Here is a 20,612-nt window from a genome sequence, read left to right on the forward strand (position 1 = left end):
ATAGCATAGCATAGCACATCCTTAATCACTATGCATACTGTCTCCATAAGCTTAAGGGATGAATTCTATTTACCTTTTGACCTTAAAAAAATCTATAATTATTGTCATGGCACACTTGGCAGAACTCAGAGCAGGTCAATTATCTCTGATAATTTATCAAAGCATGTCAAATCCTATCTCTGATCTCAGCAAAAAAAAGTATTTGATAAAACATCCAATGTTTCCCACAGACAGGCTTTCCTCAGCTGATCACCTGGTGAGATCAACATGCAGCAGTCCATGTACACTCTAGGCTAAGTAATATGAGGTCACATATAAATTAATTTGGATGAATTTGAATGAAACATTGTTTACACTCTGAGGTCTCCGTAGATTCCATTATGTAATTATTATTATGTAATAGAACAAGGATAAAGAGAATAATTCATAAAACCATTTTTGAATGGAATCTAAATATTGAAGTCCAGATAGACCATTTGTTTTGATTTGATGACAAACGACCATTAACCATCCAGAATACCACAGTCGCATTCAGTGACTCACCGTCATTATCAGAATCAGAGTCTGCGAGGGGGGGGATGCGTACAAGGATCTGCCGTCGGTCTCTCTGGACCACAAGCTGCAGCTTCCCTCTGGACTTCTCTATCAGCTTTCCAGCATCATGCAGAGAGAGGTTCTCCGTCACTGTCCCATTGATCTGTTCTCACACACACACACACACACACACACACACACACACACACACACACACACACACACACACACACACACACACACACACACACACACACACACACACACACACACACACACACACACACACACACACACACACACACACACACACACACAGTTATTCGATGGTTCTATTTTAGTTCTGGCATGTCCCACAGATACTCAATCCGATTGGGATCTGAGGTATTTGGGGGCCGGATCAGCGCCTTGAGCTCTTTGTCATGTTCCTTGAGCCATTCCTGAGCAGTTTTTTACCGTGTATTGATGCATTGTCCTGAAATGGTTTAATGTTTTGGCTGATCGATGTATATTCTGTGTATGTGTATATTGGCTGATATATCGGCATCAGATTTTTTCACTCCTGAACACAGATATTGGCCGTAAAGATAACAATCAGGCTCTTGTAAAAATAACCATATTAATCAAACAAACTGCAAGTAGCAATAACCATCTTACATGATTTCACCCATTTAGTGCAGTTTCTCCTGATTTTCTCCCTCTGCATCAGTGCCATTTGCAATGTTTTAGACATGTTCTCCACGAGAAGTGGCTGTATTAGTGAGAGTGATGTGATAGAACAGTGCTTTATCCTCACAATGGTTTGTGTATCCCCAGTCCTGAGACTTTCAAAATAGACTGTGTTTCAATACAGAGGTTTGTCCTCTCATGCAGGTGCAGAGCGCATGTACAAGCTACTGTAGTTGGCCGTTGGCTGCAGTCTTTGCCATGTGTTCATGAGTTCATGCTCTGCTTTTTGGCCAAAACACAGGCGACGCAAAAGTAAGCCTTTGTTCGCGCTAATTATTTGATGTCTGATGGAGTGTCTGGGCCCTATAAGGTTCTAAGTGACCAGTCCGGCCAGAATTCATAGAGTTATCTCCATAACTTAGACTCTGTAATTTGTGGCAATAACAGTGGATGATTCATAGTTTCACTAGGAACAGGCACAGTCACCCATGTCTACAATTCTATAATAGAATAAATTATGCATGTATGACTTTAATTAAATTAAGTATGTAATGAGACTAATATATATTATATTTATGCTCTCTCTCTTTTTTTTGCCTGCAGAGGAATATAGAAATAAAAATATTAATATTAATACAAATATAAAAATAATATAACACAAAAATAATATAAAAACACATTCTAAGGTAGGGAGATACGTCACAGAAATAATTATGGACATAAACAAAAAAAACAAAAGGTCTACCCAGGGCTGGGCAATATATACACTACATACCGTTATCGTGATATGGAACTGTGTATGGTCTTAGATTTTGGACATTGTTAAATCGTGATATGACATGATAAGTGTTGACTCTTCCAGGTTTTAAAGGTTTTCATTACAGTAAAGTGATTTAACTTACCAGACAGTTGTTTTATTTATGCACTTAGTCATTATATCCACATTACTGATGATTACTGAGCAGATATCTCACTGCGTTAGTATTTTATGAAAGCACCAATAGTCCTCCTTACAATATTGTTGCAACATTGATATCTAAATAGGGCCTATTTGTTAAAAAAATATCATGATATTTTGATTTTGTTGCCCAGTCCTAGCAATATTTCAAAATGTTGATATTATTTTTCAATTTTATATTCTATTTTATTAATTTCCTTAAATTACTTTAAGGCCATAACGCCAAACAGAAGCAATGCACTTTGTTTTGCCAATGTTTCGATGATGAAATAATAACATAGTAACAAATAATAAAAAATAATAAATAATAAATTCATAATTTATAAAAATGTTCAATTCAAACAATTTTCAACAGTTAATTTTCTTCTAAATGCAAGCTTAAAATGAGGTGGTGGTGTATGTTTTAAACATAACATGCAACTTGCTGTGTTGTAGAGAATGCATGTAAAAAATAATGTTAAGCTGGGCACAGCTGTAAACAAAAAAGTAGTTCCTACAAGCTGGTGAATCTTAACAGGAGTTCATTTATGCAAGGAAAAGGAGCTGGTAAGAATCTAAGCTGGTCACTGGTAATAAGAGCTAGTAAATGGTAATAACAGCTAGTAAATAGTAATAAGAGCTAGTAAATGGTAATAAGAGCTAGTAAATTGTAATATGAGCTAGTAAATGGTAATAAGAGCTTGTGAGTATTTCGTGAAAATCTGAGATGGTAGCTGGATAGAATAGGAGCTGGTAGCTGGTGTCACCAGTAGTAGCTGGTAGCTGGCCTACCAGCTGTCAAAAACCTAGCTCAAACTGGTCAAGCTGGTTACCAGCTACCAGCTCATACTCGATTTTCCAGCAGGGACACTCCCAGGAACATACCACCCCAGTGGACAGACAGGAGAAGTGCACTTCATTGTGATATAGGATTTTCTTCTTTAATATTCACACTTCTCAATATCATCCAAAGGGCTGGACTGGACCTCCTAACAGGCTGGTTCCGGTTCAGGCCATATGTTTGACACCCCTGCCTTATACGTATCTTAGGAATCCTTGGAGGGTTTTAGGACCTTAGGTTGGGAACACTCAGCTAGATTACTTATCTGTGATGGTTGTGATTGTGTGACTGCACTGTCAATAAATGTGTGTGCACCTTGAGAATGATGTCTCCCTCCTGCAGGTTCCCGTCCATGGCAGCCAGGCCTGTGCTGGTCATCTGTTTGATGAAGATCTGACTTCCGAGGCGTAGACCATATTCTACAGAAACACAAAAGAAGATACAGCACACCACAGTTACTGCAAAGCCCTGCTGGAGCTGACCATACATATTTTAGGTTGAATTTTTCTTATTTGACAAAACAGGACTCGAATGCAGGGCTGTACAGCAAATGATATGGATGCCTGGATGTCAGCTCTCTCACCAGCACATGAACCCAGCATCACAGTGGTAAGTACATATTCAAAGACTGTCTGTACACCACATTTCAACCAAACCATTGGTTTTATGAAACATAGATGACACATAAACATTTAACTAAACAGTTACTAGCGAATCAGGTTGTGCAAGAAAAGCAGATTTCATACTTTTACATACTTGTTAGTTACTTCTTTATTGAACCATTTGACTTTAATTGCATTTGAAGATGCAGTCAAGTGGTTTATAACAGAGCTATGTTCATTGATACACAATGGGATGAAAAGATATGATTATCCCTGTGTTACGAAAGTCAAGGCCGTTGCAGCAGTTACGTGAATTTAAATGCTGATTAACCAAATGTTCTAGTCAACAATGATGATGGAAGTTAGTTATAATATGGACATTGAAAAAAGATGTTTTGGGCCGTCATGGCTTTATTGATAGGACAGCATTGAGAGGTGACAGGAAACGGAGAGAGTGGGGGTGACATGCAGCAAAGGGCCTCAGGTCAGACTTTAACCCCAGGCCACTGCAGCGAGGACACAGCCTTTGTACATGGGATGCCTGCTCTACCAACTGAGCTACTGGTGCCGCCCATAATGTAGAATTAAGATAGAACTTGACATGTATACCTTCTCCTAGCAAGTGGGTGTCATTGTTTTTAACTGTAGGGTTAGAAAAATGGTTGTCACTAATGTTGGAAGAGCCTAGGGGAAATGTTCTTTGATATGTAGACGCTACTGAGATATGAATGGTTGCCTCTACAACTTGGGCACTTTTAACAGAAGCTTGTAATGGCTTAGGAGTTGACTTTGACAGAATATTTTATGCCAAGATGAAAAAGACTTGATGATGTTGCTATTCTTTTGCTATTAATTTATTTGACTATTTATGAAGGATGATCCATTATTCTGGATTGATATATCAACTCAATGATCAGTGATCCAATATAATCGATGTAAAGTGAAAACATCAATCCATATCATCATTTTTAAGAAGAGCCTTCACTTAACATTCATCAGTGCTAGTGCCACGCAGGTAAAGACCATTTTTGCACTATGAAGAAAAGACAGGTCAACAGACAGATTGGGCATCTCACTCAGCAATCTGCTAACCTTTTGCACTCGCAACAGGAAATATTATCAGCTGCTCTGTTTCAACGTTAGGCTGAAAAATTTACATGCAGGCTAAAATGTAACTGTGGTGTTGTGTCAGAAGTTGCAGCGGCTTAAACCAGCAGTGGGTAACAAAAAGTATAAATAATGTATGTAGTTTGTTAAGTAATGCGTAAAGGACAAGCCTGCTAACCTCTAGGCTAATTTATGCAATGTAAAATGCCAAAGGCTTAAAGGATAACTACCGTTTTTTACAACCTGGACCTTATTTCTAGCATAAAATATGATCATTTACTCACCCAGATAACTTTGGTGTCATTTGGCGTCGTTCGGACGAAATTAGATCCAGTGGAGAGCCGCGTATATCCATATAATGCGAGTGACGGGGCACCGAAGAGCAGCCTCTATGAGCATTATCTGCCACGAAACTAGTTAATTTCACCAATATTTTGTCATGATACGCTAGTGCTATTCCCCTCTGAGTCCAGGCTTGTCTGTTATCAACATCCGGGGTCAAACTAGCAGTAGCAGCTACAGGTAAAGAAGCCGGCTGTCGCAGGTGCGCGCAGCTCAGAGATGACATCTTCCAGGTCAGAGGTAGTAGGTCAACCTACAGACCCCGGATGTTGAAATGAACTAGTTTCGTGGCAGATAATCCGTTATATAGAGGCTGTGTTTCAGTGCCCCGTCACTCGCATTATATGGATATAACGGTGCTACACTGGATCTAATTTCGTCCGAACGACGCCAAATGACACCAAAGTTATCTGGGTGAGTAAATGATAATATTTTATGCTAGAAATAAGGTCCAGGTTGTATAAAACGGTAGTTATCCTTTAAGCTAATAATGATGACTAACAAAAAAAATACTTTTTTGTCTCCTTGACTGTTAATATTAAGCCACATTTTATACCTTTGTTCAATCTTCTTGTTTTTAAGCCATGTTTTATGTGTGTGAGTGGAGTCAGTTTAAAGTAAAGTTTACTGCCTTTAATCGGAGACAGTTATTTGCAATTATTCATGTGGTGTTTTTTCTTTCATGGCCAAAAGCAGAAAAAATAGGGCTGGCAGCTTTTTCTGTAACTGACTGAGGGCTGACTTTTAAATGGGCAAATACTAAAGTCTAAGCTGCAGAATCGAATTGAAAACCTATCGTGGCAGATTTTGTGAAATCAGCATATATTCTTAAACATCGTAAAAATCAGTATAATACTGTGTCTTGATGAAACATGTGATTTAAAACCCTACTTTATTTATGATACAGCCATTGTCACCTTAATAAAATAAAACTGCCACAGCAACTACTGATTAATGATTGTTAAATGATTAAATATGGATGTGTATCATATGTTAGCGGCTTCACACTTGATACATTATTCTTTTCAGATAAAAGTGTCTTGTAGGTTACTAGTCCATAGTGTCTTTCTCTCATTATCTGAATGCTGCACTAGATTAAATACCTCTCCTCAACAATGATTCGAAGGTGGTTGACTTAGTTCTGATCACCCTAAACAAAGTGGAGAGTTTAGTATGAAAGACAAACCACAAATCCTCATATTTAAAGTGGAATTTCCGTTTTTTTACAACCTGGACCTTATTTCTAGCATAAAATACGATCATTTATTCACCCTGATAACTTTGGTGTCATCTGGAGTCGTTCGGACGAAATTAGATCCAGTGGAGCACCGCGTATATCCATATAATGCGAGTGACTGGGGCACCGAAGCTCAGCCTCTATATAACGCATTATCTGCCGCGAAACTAGTTCATTTCACCAATATTTTGTGACGATACCCTAGTGCTATATCCCTCTGAGTCCGGACTTGTCTGTTATCAACATCCGGGGTCTGTAGGTAGACCTACTAACCTCTGACCTGGTTGATGTCATCTCTGAGCGCCGCGCGCACCCGCGACAGCCGGCTTGTTTACCTGTAGTTTGCTACTGCTAGTTTTTTGCAACATGGCTGAATATTTTTTCGATTCTGAGGATGGACGTCCTTACCGTTTTGAGCCAGAGTACACAGATGAGGAGCTCGTTGAAAGGAGGATGCGGAGGCAGAGACAGGAACAGCTGGCCAAAGAACAACAAACGGCTGCACGTCTGCGAGTAGATGGTAACTGGTGGTGTTCTTGTGGACAATGTTCATCTATGACAACAGAGGAGGAATGCCTCTGTTGCTCAGAGTGGGATTTGAGGCCAGGAGATACGCGTCTGGATGTCTCAATAAATGTCTGTATCACGACACTGGAGGATTTCCGTTCAATGATAAACCGGGCTGTGGTAGAGACTTTTTTTCCTGTCCCGAAAGTCAACTGGAAGACCCAGCTAAAGCCTGCAGGACCAAATGGGCAACTTTCGATTCAGTAAGTAGCTCACACACATGCAAAACAACAAAATATTGGTGAAATGAACTAGTTTCGCAGCAGATAATGCGTAATATAGAGGCTGCGCTTCGGTGCCCCAATCACTTGCATTATATGGATATACGCGGTGCTCCACTGGATCTAATTTCGTCCGAACGACTCCAAATGACACCAAAGTTGTAACCAGCATATGATTCATATCTTTTTTAATGACTGAAATAACTCATCAATTATCAAAATATTTGGGATCAATTTTCTTTGTATTAACAAATCAATTAATCAACTAATCCTGCAGCTTCAACTGCTAGCATGGCTAAAAACCTGGAACATCTCCACAACATACATTATAACCAAGACCACAAAAACTAAACCACACACATCTATAACAAAAGCCTTGTACACACCACCACCATCCCTGACTAGCTATCAGGCACACTAAGTTTACAGATTCACAACACTTAACAACTGGCCACAGCTGGAGTCCCAATCAACACACAGAAAAACAAGGCAATCGAGGAAAAACATGAGCTCTCCACTTTTCAAATGTTACAGTGCCTCCTGCTTTATACACTGTCACTTTATACTGGTCATTGAATATACTGAGTGACAAGACAAATAGAAACTATACAATTCAATACAGAAGCCCTGCAATGAGTCAAATTTTTATGAAGCCTGTGCTTAGACAGGTGTGAGTTCAACTCTATAGAAATGACAGAGGCTGCAATAGTTGGTGTTTTCACTGTAGGTCTGAGGAATACTTGAAAATAAAGCATGATTCTGTGGAGTCGAGAGAATGTAATAAATAGTTTTACTTAACAATGAAAGACAATCATCTGAATTCTAAATGAAAATCCAAGGTCATGTGGCTGTATGGTACAGCACAGCCCCCTCTCAGTTTAATGGGCACGCCTTTTAGGTAGCTGGTGTGTTTTACCTTCACTGGGTCTATTCTTCACCAGCAGGACGTTGACAGGTTTCTCCAGTGGCTCTAGCTCTCTGGAAGGTTCTGGGGATGGAGGGTGGTCATTGAGATGGTCCCTGCTCTTATACCTCGCTGCTCTTCCTCCTCCTCCTCCTCCTCCTCCTCGCTCATACTTGTCTTCCATGCGGTAGCTGTCCCTGGGGCTACGCCCTTGGCTGTGGTACCTCTGACGTTCAGCGCTGCTGTCCAATGCTCGTCCACGGCTACCCTCTCTCCTGGATCTGTCCGGGCTGGGCGAGCTCCTCTCCCGGCTCCTTCCTCGGCTCCTTGCTCTCTGGTGGGAGTCCCGCCCTCCCCTGTACTCGGAGTCCAGGTATGCTTTGCTGTCAGAGGTGTGATCCCGGCCTTCAGTACGGTACCAGTTGTTGTCATTGTCAGCATCGTAATAGTGGGTGGAGGGGGCGTATTCCTGACTGTCTCCGCCTGGGGAGGGTGGCTGCTTCAGTGAGTGGACCGCCACCTTACGAGGTCTCTTCACCATCTGACAGAGAGCGAAAAAACACACAAAACCCGATTTAACACACAAAAAACAGCAAAATCAGTTCAGTTCATCTCTCAGTCCAAGTGGATATTTGTGCCAGATGTAACGCAATTCCCTTCTGGAGCTGAAATAGTTACTGAAAAACAACATTCATACAGAAGCCCTAAACAGTCATGGGTTAAATATATTATTTCCTCCGTTTTCCCATGATAACTTTATGTCATTGTCATGGAATGACAAATGCTGTTTTCCAGAGAAAACAGGATCATTTTCTTGAGATCTTGAGAAAACAAATTTGTTTATGTCACTATGATGAAATACCAGATGTTTTTACAGAGATAACAAGATAATTTATTATGAGAAAATGACTTCATAAGAGTAATTAGAGTGGACCATTACATGCATGCACTATATATAAAGTTTTTCTAAGTTTTTGACATTTGAATGCTTTATTTGCTGATTAGAAGAGGGTATTTACCTTATGGCTACTGTAAGGGACAGGTGTAACAATAGTAGCTGTCTGGAGTGATCATTATGCCATATATGTAATCTGTGAATGGGAATAATAACAGTGTAAGCAGCTAAAAATGCTTTAACCGTCCAAATCGTCGTAAAGTCAGGGCAGAATGAAACAATAGTCTTACATACAGTGATCAACTCAATTCCAGTAGGCTTGAATTTTTCACTGGCCTGAGAAAAGAAACTACCCACACTGATGGGTGTTTGAAAGGTATAGGCTAAGAAAGTATGTATATAAATGAGTAAGACTGAAGTGCAGTCTGATACACTGATCAATAATGGGCACTCCTTAATCTGAAAAATCAGTTGCTACACTTGTCAAGACACCATATATGCCGATCTAATAAACATTAAGCTGTAAGTAATAAGAAGGAACAACTTTCTGTTTTCTCATGATAATGGGTTCTTTTATTCAACATAACAAAGCTCATTTTCTCAAGATGACAAAATAAATCAATTTGTTAGAATGAGAAAACGAAAACTTTGTGATCTTGAGATAACTAACATTCTCCACCGGTACTGAACTTGAAGTACTAGGAGGGCTATGGAACTGCCAGTCTGCAGTCAAGAAGGCGGACATTATTTCAGCCTATGCCTCCCTGCAGACTCTCCACTTCCTGGCCCTCACAGAGACCTGGATCACCCCAGAAAACACTGCCACTCCAGCTGCCCTTTCAACTGCCTACTCATTCTCACACTCCCCGAGACAAACAGATCGAGGAGGAGGAACTGGACTCCTCATCTCACCCACGTGGACCTACCAGGTACTTAGCCTTGACCACCCACCCAGATCTGCATTTTAATTCCACGCTGTCTCTGTCACCCTTCCCTTCAAAATCACCATTGTGGTGATCTATTGCCCTCCTGGTCCTCTCTGCGACTTCTATGATGAGATGGACGCCCTCCTAAGCTGCTCCCCAGATGATGGCACACCGCTCGTCGTCCTTGGGGACTTCAACATCCCCCTAGAGAAGCTGCGCTCATCTGAATTCATCAGCTTCTTCACCTCTTTTGACCTCACACTCTCCCCCTCTCCACCCACCCACCGGGCCGGGAACCAACTTGACCTTGTCTTCACAAGGTCCTGCAGTACCTCAGCACTCTCAGTTACCCTGCTCATTGTGTCGGACCACCACTTTGTCAGTTTCTCTCTCCCCTTGAAGTCCACTGCTGTCCTCACCCCTACACCTCGCATGGTCACCACCCACCGCAACCTAAAATCTCTCTCTCCCTCCACTCTCTCCTCACTACCATCCACAGAACAGTTCTCTCTGCTGTCCACTGAGGAAGCCTCCTCCGCTCTCTTGTCGTCCCTCTCCTCCTCTTTAAACACTCTATGTCCCCTCACCTCCCGACCAGCTCGTTCATCTCCCCCCCTCCTCCCTGGCTGTCTGAACCGCTACGAAACAACAGATCGGCGTTACGAATGGCAGAGAGAAAATGGAAAAAGTCACATCATCTAGATGACCTTGCACACTACCTCCACCTCCTGTCTGACTTCTCATCAACTGTTTCAGCAGCCAAATCTGCCTTCTATCTGTCAAAGATCAACTCCTCTGCCTCCAACCCCAGGAAACTATTCTCCATATTCTCTTCTCTCCTCACCCCTCCTACCGCTCTCCCTCCATCCTCCCTCACTGCTGATGACTTTGCAACTTACTTTACGAAGAAAGTAAGAGACATCAGCTCTTCATTTACTCCGATGCTCTACCAGAAAGCACCTCCCCCAACCCTCACCTATGACAGCCTTACCTGCTTCAGCCCTCTCTCCTCTGAAGATGTTCACACACTAGTGACGTCTAACCGTGCCACCACCTGTTCCCTCGACCCAATTCCTTCCTCCCTTCTCCAAAGCATCTCGCACGACATCTTGCCTTACCTCACCACCGTGATCAACTCCTCCCTCACTTCAGGCCGTATTCCAGCTCCTTTCAAGACAGCTACAGTAAAGCCACTCCTAAAGAAACCCACTCTAGACTCAGCTGACATTCAAAACTACAGACCTGTATCTCTTCTTTTGTTCCTCTCTAAAACCCTGGAACGTGCTGTCTTCAACCAACTGTCTGCCTACCTTTTGCAAAACGACCTCCTTGAACCTAATCAGTCAGGCTTCAGGACTGCTCACTCCACTGAGACGGCCCTCCTCACAGTGACTGAGTCGCTCCGGGCCGCCAGAGCCTCATCCCACTCTTCAGTCCTCATCCTCCTCGACTTATCCTCTGCGTCTGACACAGTCAACCACCAACTCCTCCTCTACTGGCTCTGCTTTAACCTGGTTCACATCATACCTCACAGAACGCAGCTTTCCAGGTCATGTGGAATGGCTCCTTGTCCAAACCCTGCTCCCTGGAAACTGGTGTCCCTCAAGGCTCAGTACTCAGACCGCTTCTGTTTTCACTATACACTACATCACTAGGCTCTGCAATCACATCACATGGATTCTCTTATCACTGTTATGCTGATGACACCCAGCTGTTCCCATCCTTTCCCCCATCCTCCAACACCCATGTTGCCACGCGCATCTCGGACTGTCTGGCAGACATCTCCGCTTGGACAACTGCCCATCATCTCAAGCTCAACCTTAGTAAAACTGAACTCTTCATCCCGGGGAAAGACTGCCCTCACATGGACCTGTCAGTCACTGTTGAGAACGTCACAGTATCGCCTTCATCGACTGCAAAGAATCTGGGTGTTATCCTCGACAACGGACTTTCCTGCACCCCCAACATCACCGCGGTGGCCCGATTCTGTAGATTTGCCCTCTACAACATCCGCAGGATCCGGTCCTTCCTCACAAAGGAAGCAATGCAACTCCTGGTTCAATCGCTGGTCATCTCCCACCTCGACTACTGCAACTTGCTATTGGCTGGACTCCCAGCCACTGCAACTAAACCTTTGCAATGTATCCAGAACGCTGCAGCATGCCTCGTTTTCAATCTACCCTAATTCTCCCATGTGACCCCCCTACTCCGCGACCTCCACTGGCTTCCGGTTGCGGCCCGCATCAGATTCAAGACCATGGTGCTGGCCTTCAAGGCCGCCAACCGAACTACACCTGTCTACCTCCAAACACTGATCAGACCACACGCCCCATCACGAGCACTTCGCTCTACTACATCGGCCGGCTGGCTGGTACCGTCATCGCTATGAGCAAACAAAAACCACACAGCGAAATCCCGACTCTTCTCTGTTCTGGCACCCCAGTGGTGGAATGAACTTCCGACCAACGTCAGGAGAGCAGAATCGTTCACCATCTTTCGCAAAAGACTCAAGACTCACTTGTTCAGACTTCACCTCAACCGTGCATAGCTCAACCCCCCCCCCCCCCAAAGTACTTATATGCACTTGTATGTTCCTACCTTCAGCACTTAAATCATAGCACTTATCGAAGGTATCCTTGATGAATAAGCAACTACTTTGCTCTGACGAGGGCTTGAATATTGTTTCTATCCTTTCTACTTTATCAACAGAGATATGTTGTGGTTTCTTTCTTGTGACAAATGTACTTATTGTAAGTCGCTTTGGACAAAAGCGTCTGCTAAATGCCTTAAATATAAAATGTGAATGTATAATTTAATAATTAACTTGTGACACCTAAGACACCTTTGACTACTCTGAAGGAGTTGACGCTTCAGCAGCTGAGATGGGAGAGAGTTTGCACACAACAACAGTTGACCCAATGACCCAAAGCATACAGTAAAAGCTACACAGAAATGTTTGAAGACAAAAAGGTGAATGTTCTGTAGTGGTCGAGTCAAAGCCCAGACCTCAGTCTAATAGAGATGTGTGGCTGGCTGTTCACGCCCGATCCCCGTGCAACCTGACAGAGCTTCAGCAGTTTTGCAAAGAAGACCTATCCGCACAGACTCAGTGCTGTGATTGCTGCCAAAGGTGCATCTACTAAATACTCACTTGAAGGGTGAAGGGTACTTATGCAACCACTTTTAAATTATATATTTTTAATTAATTGACATTTTTATCAGCACTGTAACCGCTTTTGCGATTGCTATCAAACAACGCAGAAATAACGTTTTTTTCATTTTTGGTTTAAAAAAACCCAACAAAACTGCACAGACCGACTTTATTTTTTGACTGACCGGTGTGTCAACTGAGACTAAGCAAACAACTCTTAAAGAAGTGAAAAGAAACCTAGCTTTAAACTAAATAGCTTCTCTGTCTGACTCTCAGAGAGGAGTGAGAGTAAAGAAACAGCTATGTGTCGTGAAAGCAGTGATTCAAAGCAGCAAATCCGTTTCCCCTGACATGTCAGGCTTTTATATTTAACTGTGTGGAGCAGTGAGATTGGTCCAGCGTACACAGGAGAAAAGTGCTGCTACTTTTAGAATTGCAGCGGCATGAGAGGCAGCCAGGCTGAAAACCTGAAACTCTACTTTGCAGGACACTTAAACCCACATGGGCACATGCACACCACACACACACACACGCACACACTACCAGCTCCTGTAGATGTACAGGCCTACTGTACATCAGAGCAAATAGTGAGTAGGGCTGTAACAATACACGTATCAAAACTGAAATCACGACACTCAGATCCATGAACCTGTCTCACGGTGTGAGAAGGCAGAATCACGACACAACTTCCAGTCCAGATCCAGCCCTATGAGCTATCAGTGCTACCAAACTTTTTAAATGACTATTATTATGATTATTATTTGGATTTAACATTATAAAAATATGTAGATCTAAACCACAAAATGAGTTGAGGATATTATTTAATTTTACCTGGAAATCCCCAACAGCGTGTAATGTGACTACCCTCCAATCATGAGACGCTAAACTTTTTGCGAGCAGCTGCTAGGCTGGGTGAAGAAGTTGACTACAAGAAGATGGCTAATGCCAGTAACCCTGATATTGCAAACCCTCCGAGCTCATTTAGGTCAGCAGTATGGCAACATTTCGGCTACCCGGTTGAGATTAAGGATGGCAGTCGTGTTGTGGACAAAACCCAAACCATTTGCAGTAAGTGTTTTAAGAAGCTTCCTCAAGTGACAGGCAACATGTCGAATATGCAAATGCATATCTTAAGGCACCATCCTGACATCAATTTAAGAACAAAGAAACCCCAACAACAACAACAGTCTACTCTCTCTAATTTATTCCAAGTTAAATTGACAGCAATTGCAATATTCATGGCTCTTGACCCCTTTTCGGTGGCGGAAAACGATGGGTTCAAGTTTCTACTTTGTGTACTCGAGCCCCATTATGAACTGCCAAGCCGGGCGCATTTCTCACAAAATGTGCACCGCCAAGTTGGCTAAATGTTACCTTGGAATCCCAGCCACAAATGTCCCCAGTGAAAGGGTGTTTTTCACTGCAAGGGACATTGTCACAGCACAGAGAGCAAGCCTCTAACCAGACAATATGGACATGATGGTGTTTCTGAAGAAGAATTTTAAACTCTCTTGAATCCACTCCACTATGCAACAATTTGGTTTTCTTAAGAGGAAGAAGTTGTTCATTTGTTTACTTACAAGTTACTTGATTTGTGATTTACAGCACAGACAGCAAGTCTGTTACCTCAGTGTGAAAGCTATTTAATTTACTTTGTATATTTATATTTTATAGGTATATTATATTTTATATTTATAATTTTCATCATCTCCGAAATGGAGTTTAACTCTGTTTATTTTTCAACAGTATTTGTAATTTTATAGCTTTGGCTATTTATTTATTTTGCTCATGTTATTGGGACCTAACTTGAGACCATAATATTGTTCTTAATCTTAAGTGTTCAAATCTGCTTAGTTTATAAAGGTCTTCAAAGATTCTATTTTTATAGTATTTTATTTGTATATTATATTTTATATTTATAATCATACTTGAGACCATAATATTGTTCTTAATCTTTAGAAAGGTTTTCAACTGTTCTATTCTTCTATTGTTCCAAGTTATTGAAATGTTACATAAATGAAATGTTTAATTTTTAAAAGAAAATCCCCCCCCATTAGTTGTAATATTGTACCACATCGTTGTGGTAGGATGTATATGGCCAGTATTTTGAAGGTAGTTCCAAAACTATAAGGGACAACATAACTGTAGCTATCCGCTGCTTTAGCGACTAGCAGTCACTAGCAAGTAATTCAGTTAGCCTTGGAGCTATGTGGCCCTATTAGCTACTGGTGAATGGTTGTATTTTTCTGTTAGTACAGGACAACTGGGGCTAGCTGGTTAGCAGGCTAACTTCGGTCGACATCTCTGTAACACAGTACATAGATGTCTTTGACATAATGTCCACACAGTTGTTTCTTCAAAATCTGTTGATAATGTTAGTTCATTTGTTGAATGTTTTAAACAAAAATTTTGGCAATATCTTTCAACTTGACCCTTGAAATGGTAAATTATGTTTAATGTACATTTAAGACTTACATTTCTGAAAATTATTAGAGCAATTAGGGCTACATCTAAAAGCAACTATTTACACAGAATATAATTTAGTTGATCAACTGGTGCCTTCATTTAGTAAAATCTGATTACATGTGCACAATACCATTACTTAACCATTGACAGTAATGACAGATGACGAAAAACAACAGTCTTGCCCCTTACATGATATATAAACTCCCTGCAGTTATTCTGCTGACAGATTTTATCATCCACAGTAATTGGCTTGGAGATTTGCTTCAAGTAAAAAGTAAAGTATATATGAAATGATAAACTAAAAAGATTCTATGTGGCACTGCTCGTAAGTGTGAAGGGAAAGCAGATCAATAACTTAACAATTGCTCAACTCTGCTTGATCTTTAAGGCTCTAAAAGCTGTATTAATGTGTGTGCAACTTCTAAATGAGTCATTATGACCCTGCATTAGCATTAGTACCAAAACACCTACACACAGTGTTTGGTGCTGAAGGTGTGTCACCTCCCTCCACCTCTGTGTGGTGTTTGTTGTGTTTGCAGAGGTTCAGTGATGACTCAGTGGTCTGCTCAGTCCTTTCAGCAGCAGGTCATACTGACTAATGGCCACGGTATACTCGATCAGTTCTAAAGATATTCTACCTTCCAACAAACAGTTCTTAAGAAATGTAATGGACCCTTAAATAGCAGAGTAAGCAGCTAAGGTCACAATCACAATTATCTTGAGAGAGACATAAAATAATAATAATAAAAAAGTTTAATTAAGTTTTGGGATGCTCCATCCCATTTGGCAGGAAATCAATTATATATACTTTTTATTTTTGTTAAAACCAAGGCTAAGCTCCCATTGAAGAAAAAACTTCTACAGTGGCTCTAGAGGGGTGTCTTGGGGTTCAAACAAAAACAGAATACAGTAGTTATGGTTCATTATCATTGTTTTTTATTTAAAATCTGCAAACACAACCAGCTCTTTTCATTGGATCGCAGATTGAAGGCACCACTACTGGAAATTAAGTCCTACATCCCTGAGTTAGTGGCTGAGAAAACCAGCAGTTGTTGAGATAGTAAACAATTTCAACTACCAAGAAAAACTTTTTTCAAGAACAACACCCATTTATAGGGAATTTTCTTTTCATGGCATGTTGAGTTATTACAGTACTAGGAAACTGTGAGCTGTCAAGTCTCCAATCCTAGCAGTGTCATAATTGATGTGTTAGCAGGGTTATTAATATAGTGATTTATATATTTATTAAATATTTCTGTTTGAAATGTATTATATAAAAATATTTCTAATACAAAGTAGAATGGTACCAAGTACAACACATAGATAGAAGCCACTGAAATAAATGTGCTGATTACTGTAAAAAAACAGAAATTCATAACTTGATTCACTGATTGAGTTGAATCTGGGTCATATTTTATGGAGACAATGTTTTATGGTTTATTTCACCCTACCTGACTGCCAGAGGCAGGATATCTTCCGTCTTGCGCAGGTCGAGTATTCATATCAACAAAGTCATGTACGACCTTGGATGACCCCCGCCCAGGTATAACTACTGGTATCATACAGGCAATCAGAGTCCCTTATCATCTTCTCTCTTACGCAGGTCAACTGCTGTAGTAGCATTAAGTCAAATCACCTGATGTTAAAATGTTACTGTGAGCTTGTTGCGTGTAGACTTGTGATCACATTGATTGAAGTTGCGGGTTGCTCGCCCGCCGAAGGCTGAGACAAGCTGTCCCTCTCCAATGGTGGATTCACGGTTCAGCCTTCTTCATACAAGCGGAAGCGTCTAATGGGTGAGGCAGCCCTCTTGCCCCTGCAGTCCCAGGGCACAAAGATCCTGATGATCTAATTGTGCTCTGTCCCGGCTTCCAAGTTACAGGACATGGATTGCCTTCTTTTGCACATGACCCGATTGGGCCTCAAGGTGAACTTGGGGCAGTACTCTCTGGACCCCTCTCAGATTGGTGCAGCCCTATACATCATCACTGTGAGGGCCTGCCCGTCACTTCAGCATGTGGAAGACAAAAGACCAAAGCAGGTGGAGGTTGTTCTCTGACTGGTGTGCAGTTCAGAAAGAAGTCAGGTCAAGTCAAGTCAAATTTATTTATATAGCACATTTCATACGACAAGCGTAAACTCAATGTGCTTCAAAAATAAAAACAAAGATACATTGTATAACATAAAATAGCATATAGGATAAAAAAATATTACATTTATAAAAAACATTTAGGACATTATAAAAACACAAAAGAATGTATTATTATCATCATTTAAAAAGGGAGATAATAATAACAATTCTTAAAGCAAAGGAAAAAGACAGAAATAAAACACACGCTTTAAACATAACTAAAAGCTTGCGAAAAAAGATATGTTTTTAGTTTGCTTTTAAAAGAGGACACTGTTGTAGCAGACCGTAGTTCATGTGGAAGAGAATTCCAGAGAGTAAGACCATAGTGGCTGAAAGTGCCATGAGCTGATTTAGAGTTGATTCTAGGTATAGTGAGGAGATCTTTATTTGATGATCTAAGAAATCTCTCTGGTGTGTATTCAGTGAGCATGTCAGCAACATAGGAGGGAGCTAAGCCATTACGACATTTAAAAACAATAAGAACTATTTTAAAATCAATTCTTTGTTTTACTGAGAGCCAATGAAGAGACGATAAAATAGGAGTGATGTGCTCAAACCTTTTGGTTTTTGTTAGTACTCTGGCTGCAGCATTCTGAATAAGCTTGAGTTTATTTAATGTCTGTTTTTTCAGTCCAGCAAAAAGAGCATTGCAGTAGTCCAGTCTACTGGAAATAAAAGCATGAACCAGCTTTTCAGAGTCTGACTGAGACAGGGAACATCTAATTTTTGATATGTTTCTAAGATGATAAAAAGCAGTCTTAGAAATATTAGAGATATGCCTTTGGAAGGTAAGATCAGCATCTAAAGTCACACCCAAGTTTTTGACATGCTCACATGGTTTTACAGACAGGGGAGTTAACAGGGATTGAATATTTTGCCTCAGAGCCTTAGGACCTACCAAAAGAATCTCTGTTTTGTCCTCATTAAGTTGTAAAAAATGTTTTACCATCCAGAGTCTGATATCTGCGATGCACTGGATGAGATCATTCACTGGGCTTAGATTATTGTTAGAAACAGAAATGTATAACTGTGTGTCGTCGGCATATGATTGATATGAAATATTATGTTGCTGTATAATGGACCCAAGTGGAAGCATGTACAAGTTGAACAACAAAGGACCGAGAATTGACCCCTGAGGGACTCCATATGAAATGCCAACCTCATCAGATTCACAATTACCAATAGACACAGAGAAGGATCTTCCAGTAAGATTTGAAGAAAACCAGTTAAGAACTGTGCCTTTAAGGTCTAAACAGTGTTTGAGGCGCTGAAGAAGAATTGCATGATTGACAGTATCAAATGCTGCACTGAGGTCGAGAAGTACTAGAATAGAAACTTCATGATTGTCTGTACTAATTTTAAGATCATTAACAACTCTGATCAGGGCAGTTTCGGTACTGTGGTTAACTCTAAAACCGGAGTGGTAAACATCAAACAAATTGTGGTTTGACAGATACCTATATAATTGTTGGTGAACAACCTTTCCAAGAATTTTCCCCAAAAATGGAAGGTTTGATATTGGCCGGTAATTCTTGAATACAAGTGGATCAAGATTACTCTTTTTTAACAGTGGTGTTACAATAGCATGTTTGAGACATGAGGGGAAGATTCCAGAATGTAGGGAGGCCTTAACAATCTCAAGGACATCCTCTATCAAACAGCTAAAAACATTTTTGAACAATTTTGTAGGCATTAGATCAAGAGAACATGTTGCAGAACTGAGCTGTTGCACCACATCTTGTACCTCACTAGACTGAATCAGTGCGAAGCTGGAAAGAGTGCTGGCAATGCTGTGTTGAGTGAAAAGAAAGTGGTCACACCCATCAGTAGAGGAAACCACAATTTTATTTCTAATATTGGAAATGTTGTAGTTAAAGCATGTGGCAAATTCATTACATTTCTCTGAAGAGTGGAGCTCAGCAGGAATTGATCTAAGCGGATTAACCAGTTTGTCGATAGAACAGCACTTTGGAATTATTTAAATGTTCAGTAATAATTTGAGAGAAATAATGTTGTCCAGCTATTTTAATTTCTTTGTTATATTTACTAAGCAGGTCCTTATAGATACTATAATCAATCTACAATTTGGTCTTACGCCATTTGCGTTCAAATTTGCGGCAGGTACTTTTTAGTGCCCTCACTCTTTCCATATTCCTCCAAGGTGCTTTTATTTTACCAGAAATTAGTTTAGTTTTTATAGGTGCAATATCATCCATAATTTGTGTCACTGAATTTTTAAAATTATTGACCAAATTTTCACATAAGGATAGAGAGGACAAATTAAAACCAGACTGTGACCTACTACACCTAACAGAGTTTGTAGATCTAGTAATAAACCTGTCAGATGTCTCTGCACAAATGGCCCGTCTTTTGACTAGTTTTAAACCAGGTACATATTCAGTCAGCAGAGCGACATTAAAGAAGATACAAAAGTGATCTGAAATGTCAACATCTAGTATGCACTTTGGGGTTAAGTCAAGGCCTTTAGAAATAACCAGGTCAAGAGTATGAACCCGATTTTGTGTCGGTCCAAAGGCTGATAATGTGTCGGTGAACTGATTGGCAAAACAATCACTAGTATTATCAATATGAATATTAAAACCCCCAGAAATAAGGATTGAGTCAAATTCAACAGTAATTTTAGATAAAAGTAGGGGTGGGCGATATGACGATATTAGATCGTGAAGGATTAGAATGTGTAGACGATCTGCCAAAGTGCAGAGATCGTAGGATCATCTAGGGCACAATCTATAAATTGTAGTTCTATGCTGATGCACCGACGCACCAAACGTATTACGTCGTCAACCTGACCGACCAATCATAGTGAATTACAGGCAGTGACTCGCTTTCTTACCCGCCTCCTTGTTTATGTGTGTAGCGGTAGCCGCATGGAGAGCCATGGCAGAAAGCCAAACGGAGGAGTTGGCTGCTTTTTTAAAAAACAAAACAAAAAAAAACAGCGTTTCACCATCTCTCATCTCTGCCAGTTAGCCCCTCCACCTACCGCCTCTCTCGGGTGCGGGCGAGCGGGCACGCACACACACACACACACACGGGCGCATGGATAGGTCGCGGTAAATGC

The 20,612-nt window shown here is 40.9% G+C and overlaps 1 protein-coding gene across 5 annotated transcripts in view; it reads right to left on the reverse strand.

Moving 5' to 3' along the window:
- The window catches only part of tjp2b (tight junction protein 2b (zona occludens 2)), a 193,172-nt gene that overhangs the window by 71,175 nt on the left and 101,385 nt on the right, over positions 1–20,612 (reverse strand). For all 5 annotated transcript variants that reach the window (XM_084360968.1, XM_084360967.1, XM_084360970.1 and 2 more), the window contains exons 5-7: positions 7,974–8,502; positions 3,297–3,400; positions 544–697 (exon numbers count right to left, since the gene is read on the reverse strand). In XM_084360968.1, the coding sequence (XP_084217094.1) occupies positions 544–697; positions 3,297–3,400; positions 7,974–8,502 (787 nt within the window). The remainder of the gene's footprint in view (positions 1–543; positions 698–3,296; positions 3,401–7,973; positions 8,503–20,612) is intronic.

The sequence above is a fragment of the Pagrus pagrus genome (assembly GCF_965226575.1).
Source record: "Pagrus pagrus genome assembly, chromosome: 8".
Lineage (NCBI taxonomy): Eukaryota > Metazoa > Chordata > Actinopteri > Spariformes > Sparidae > Pagrus > Pagrus pagrus.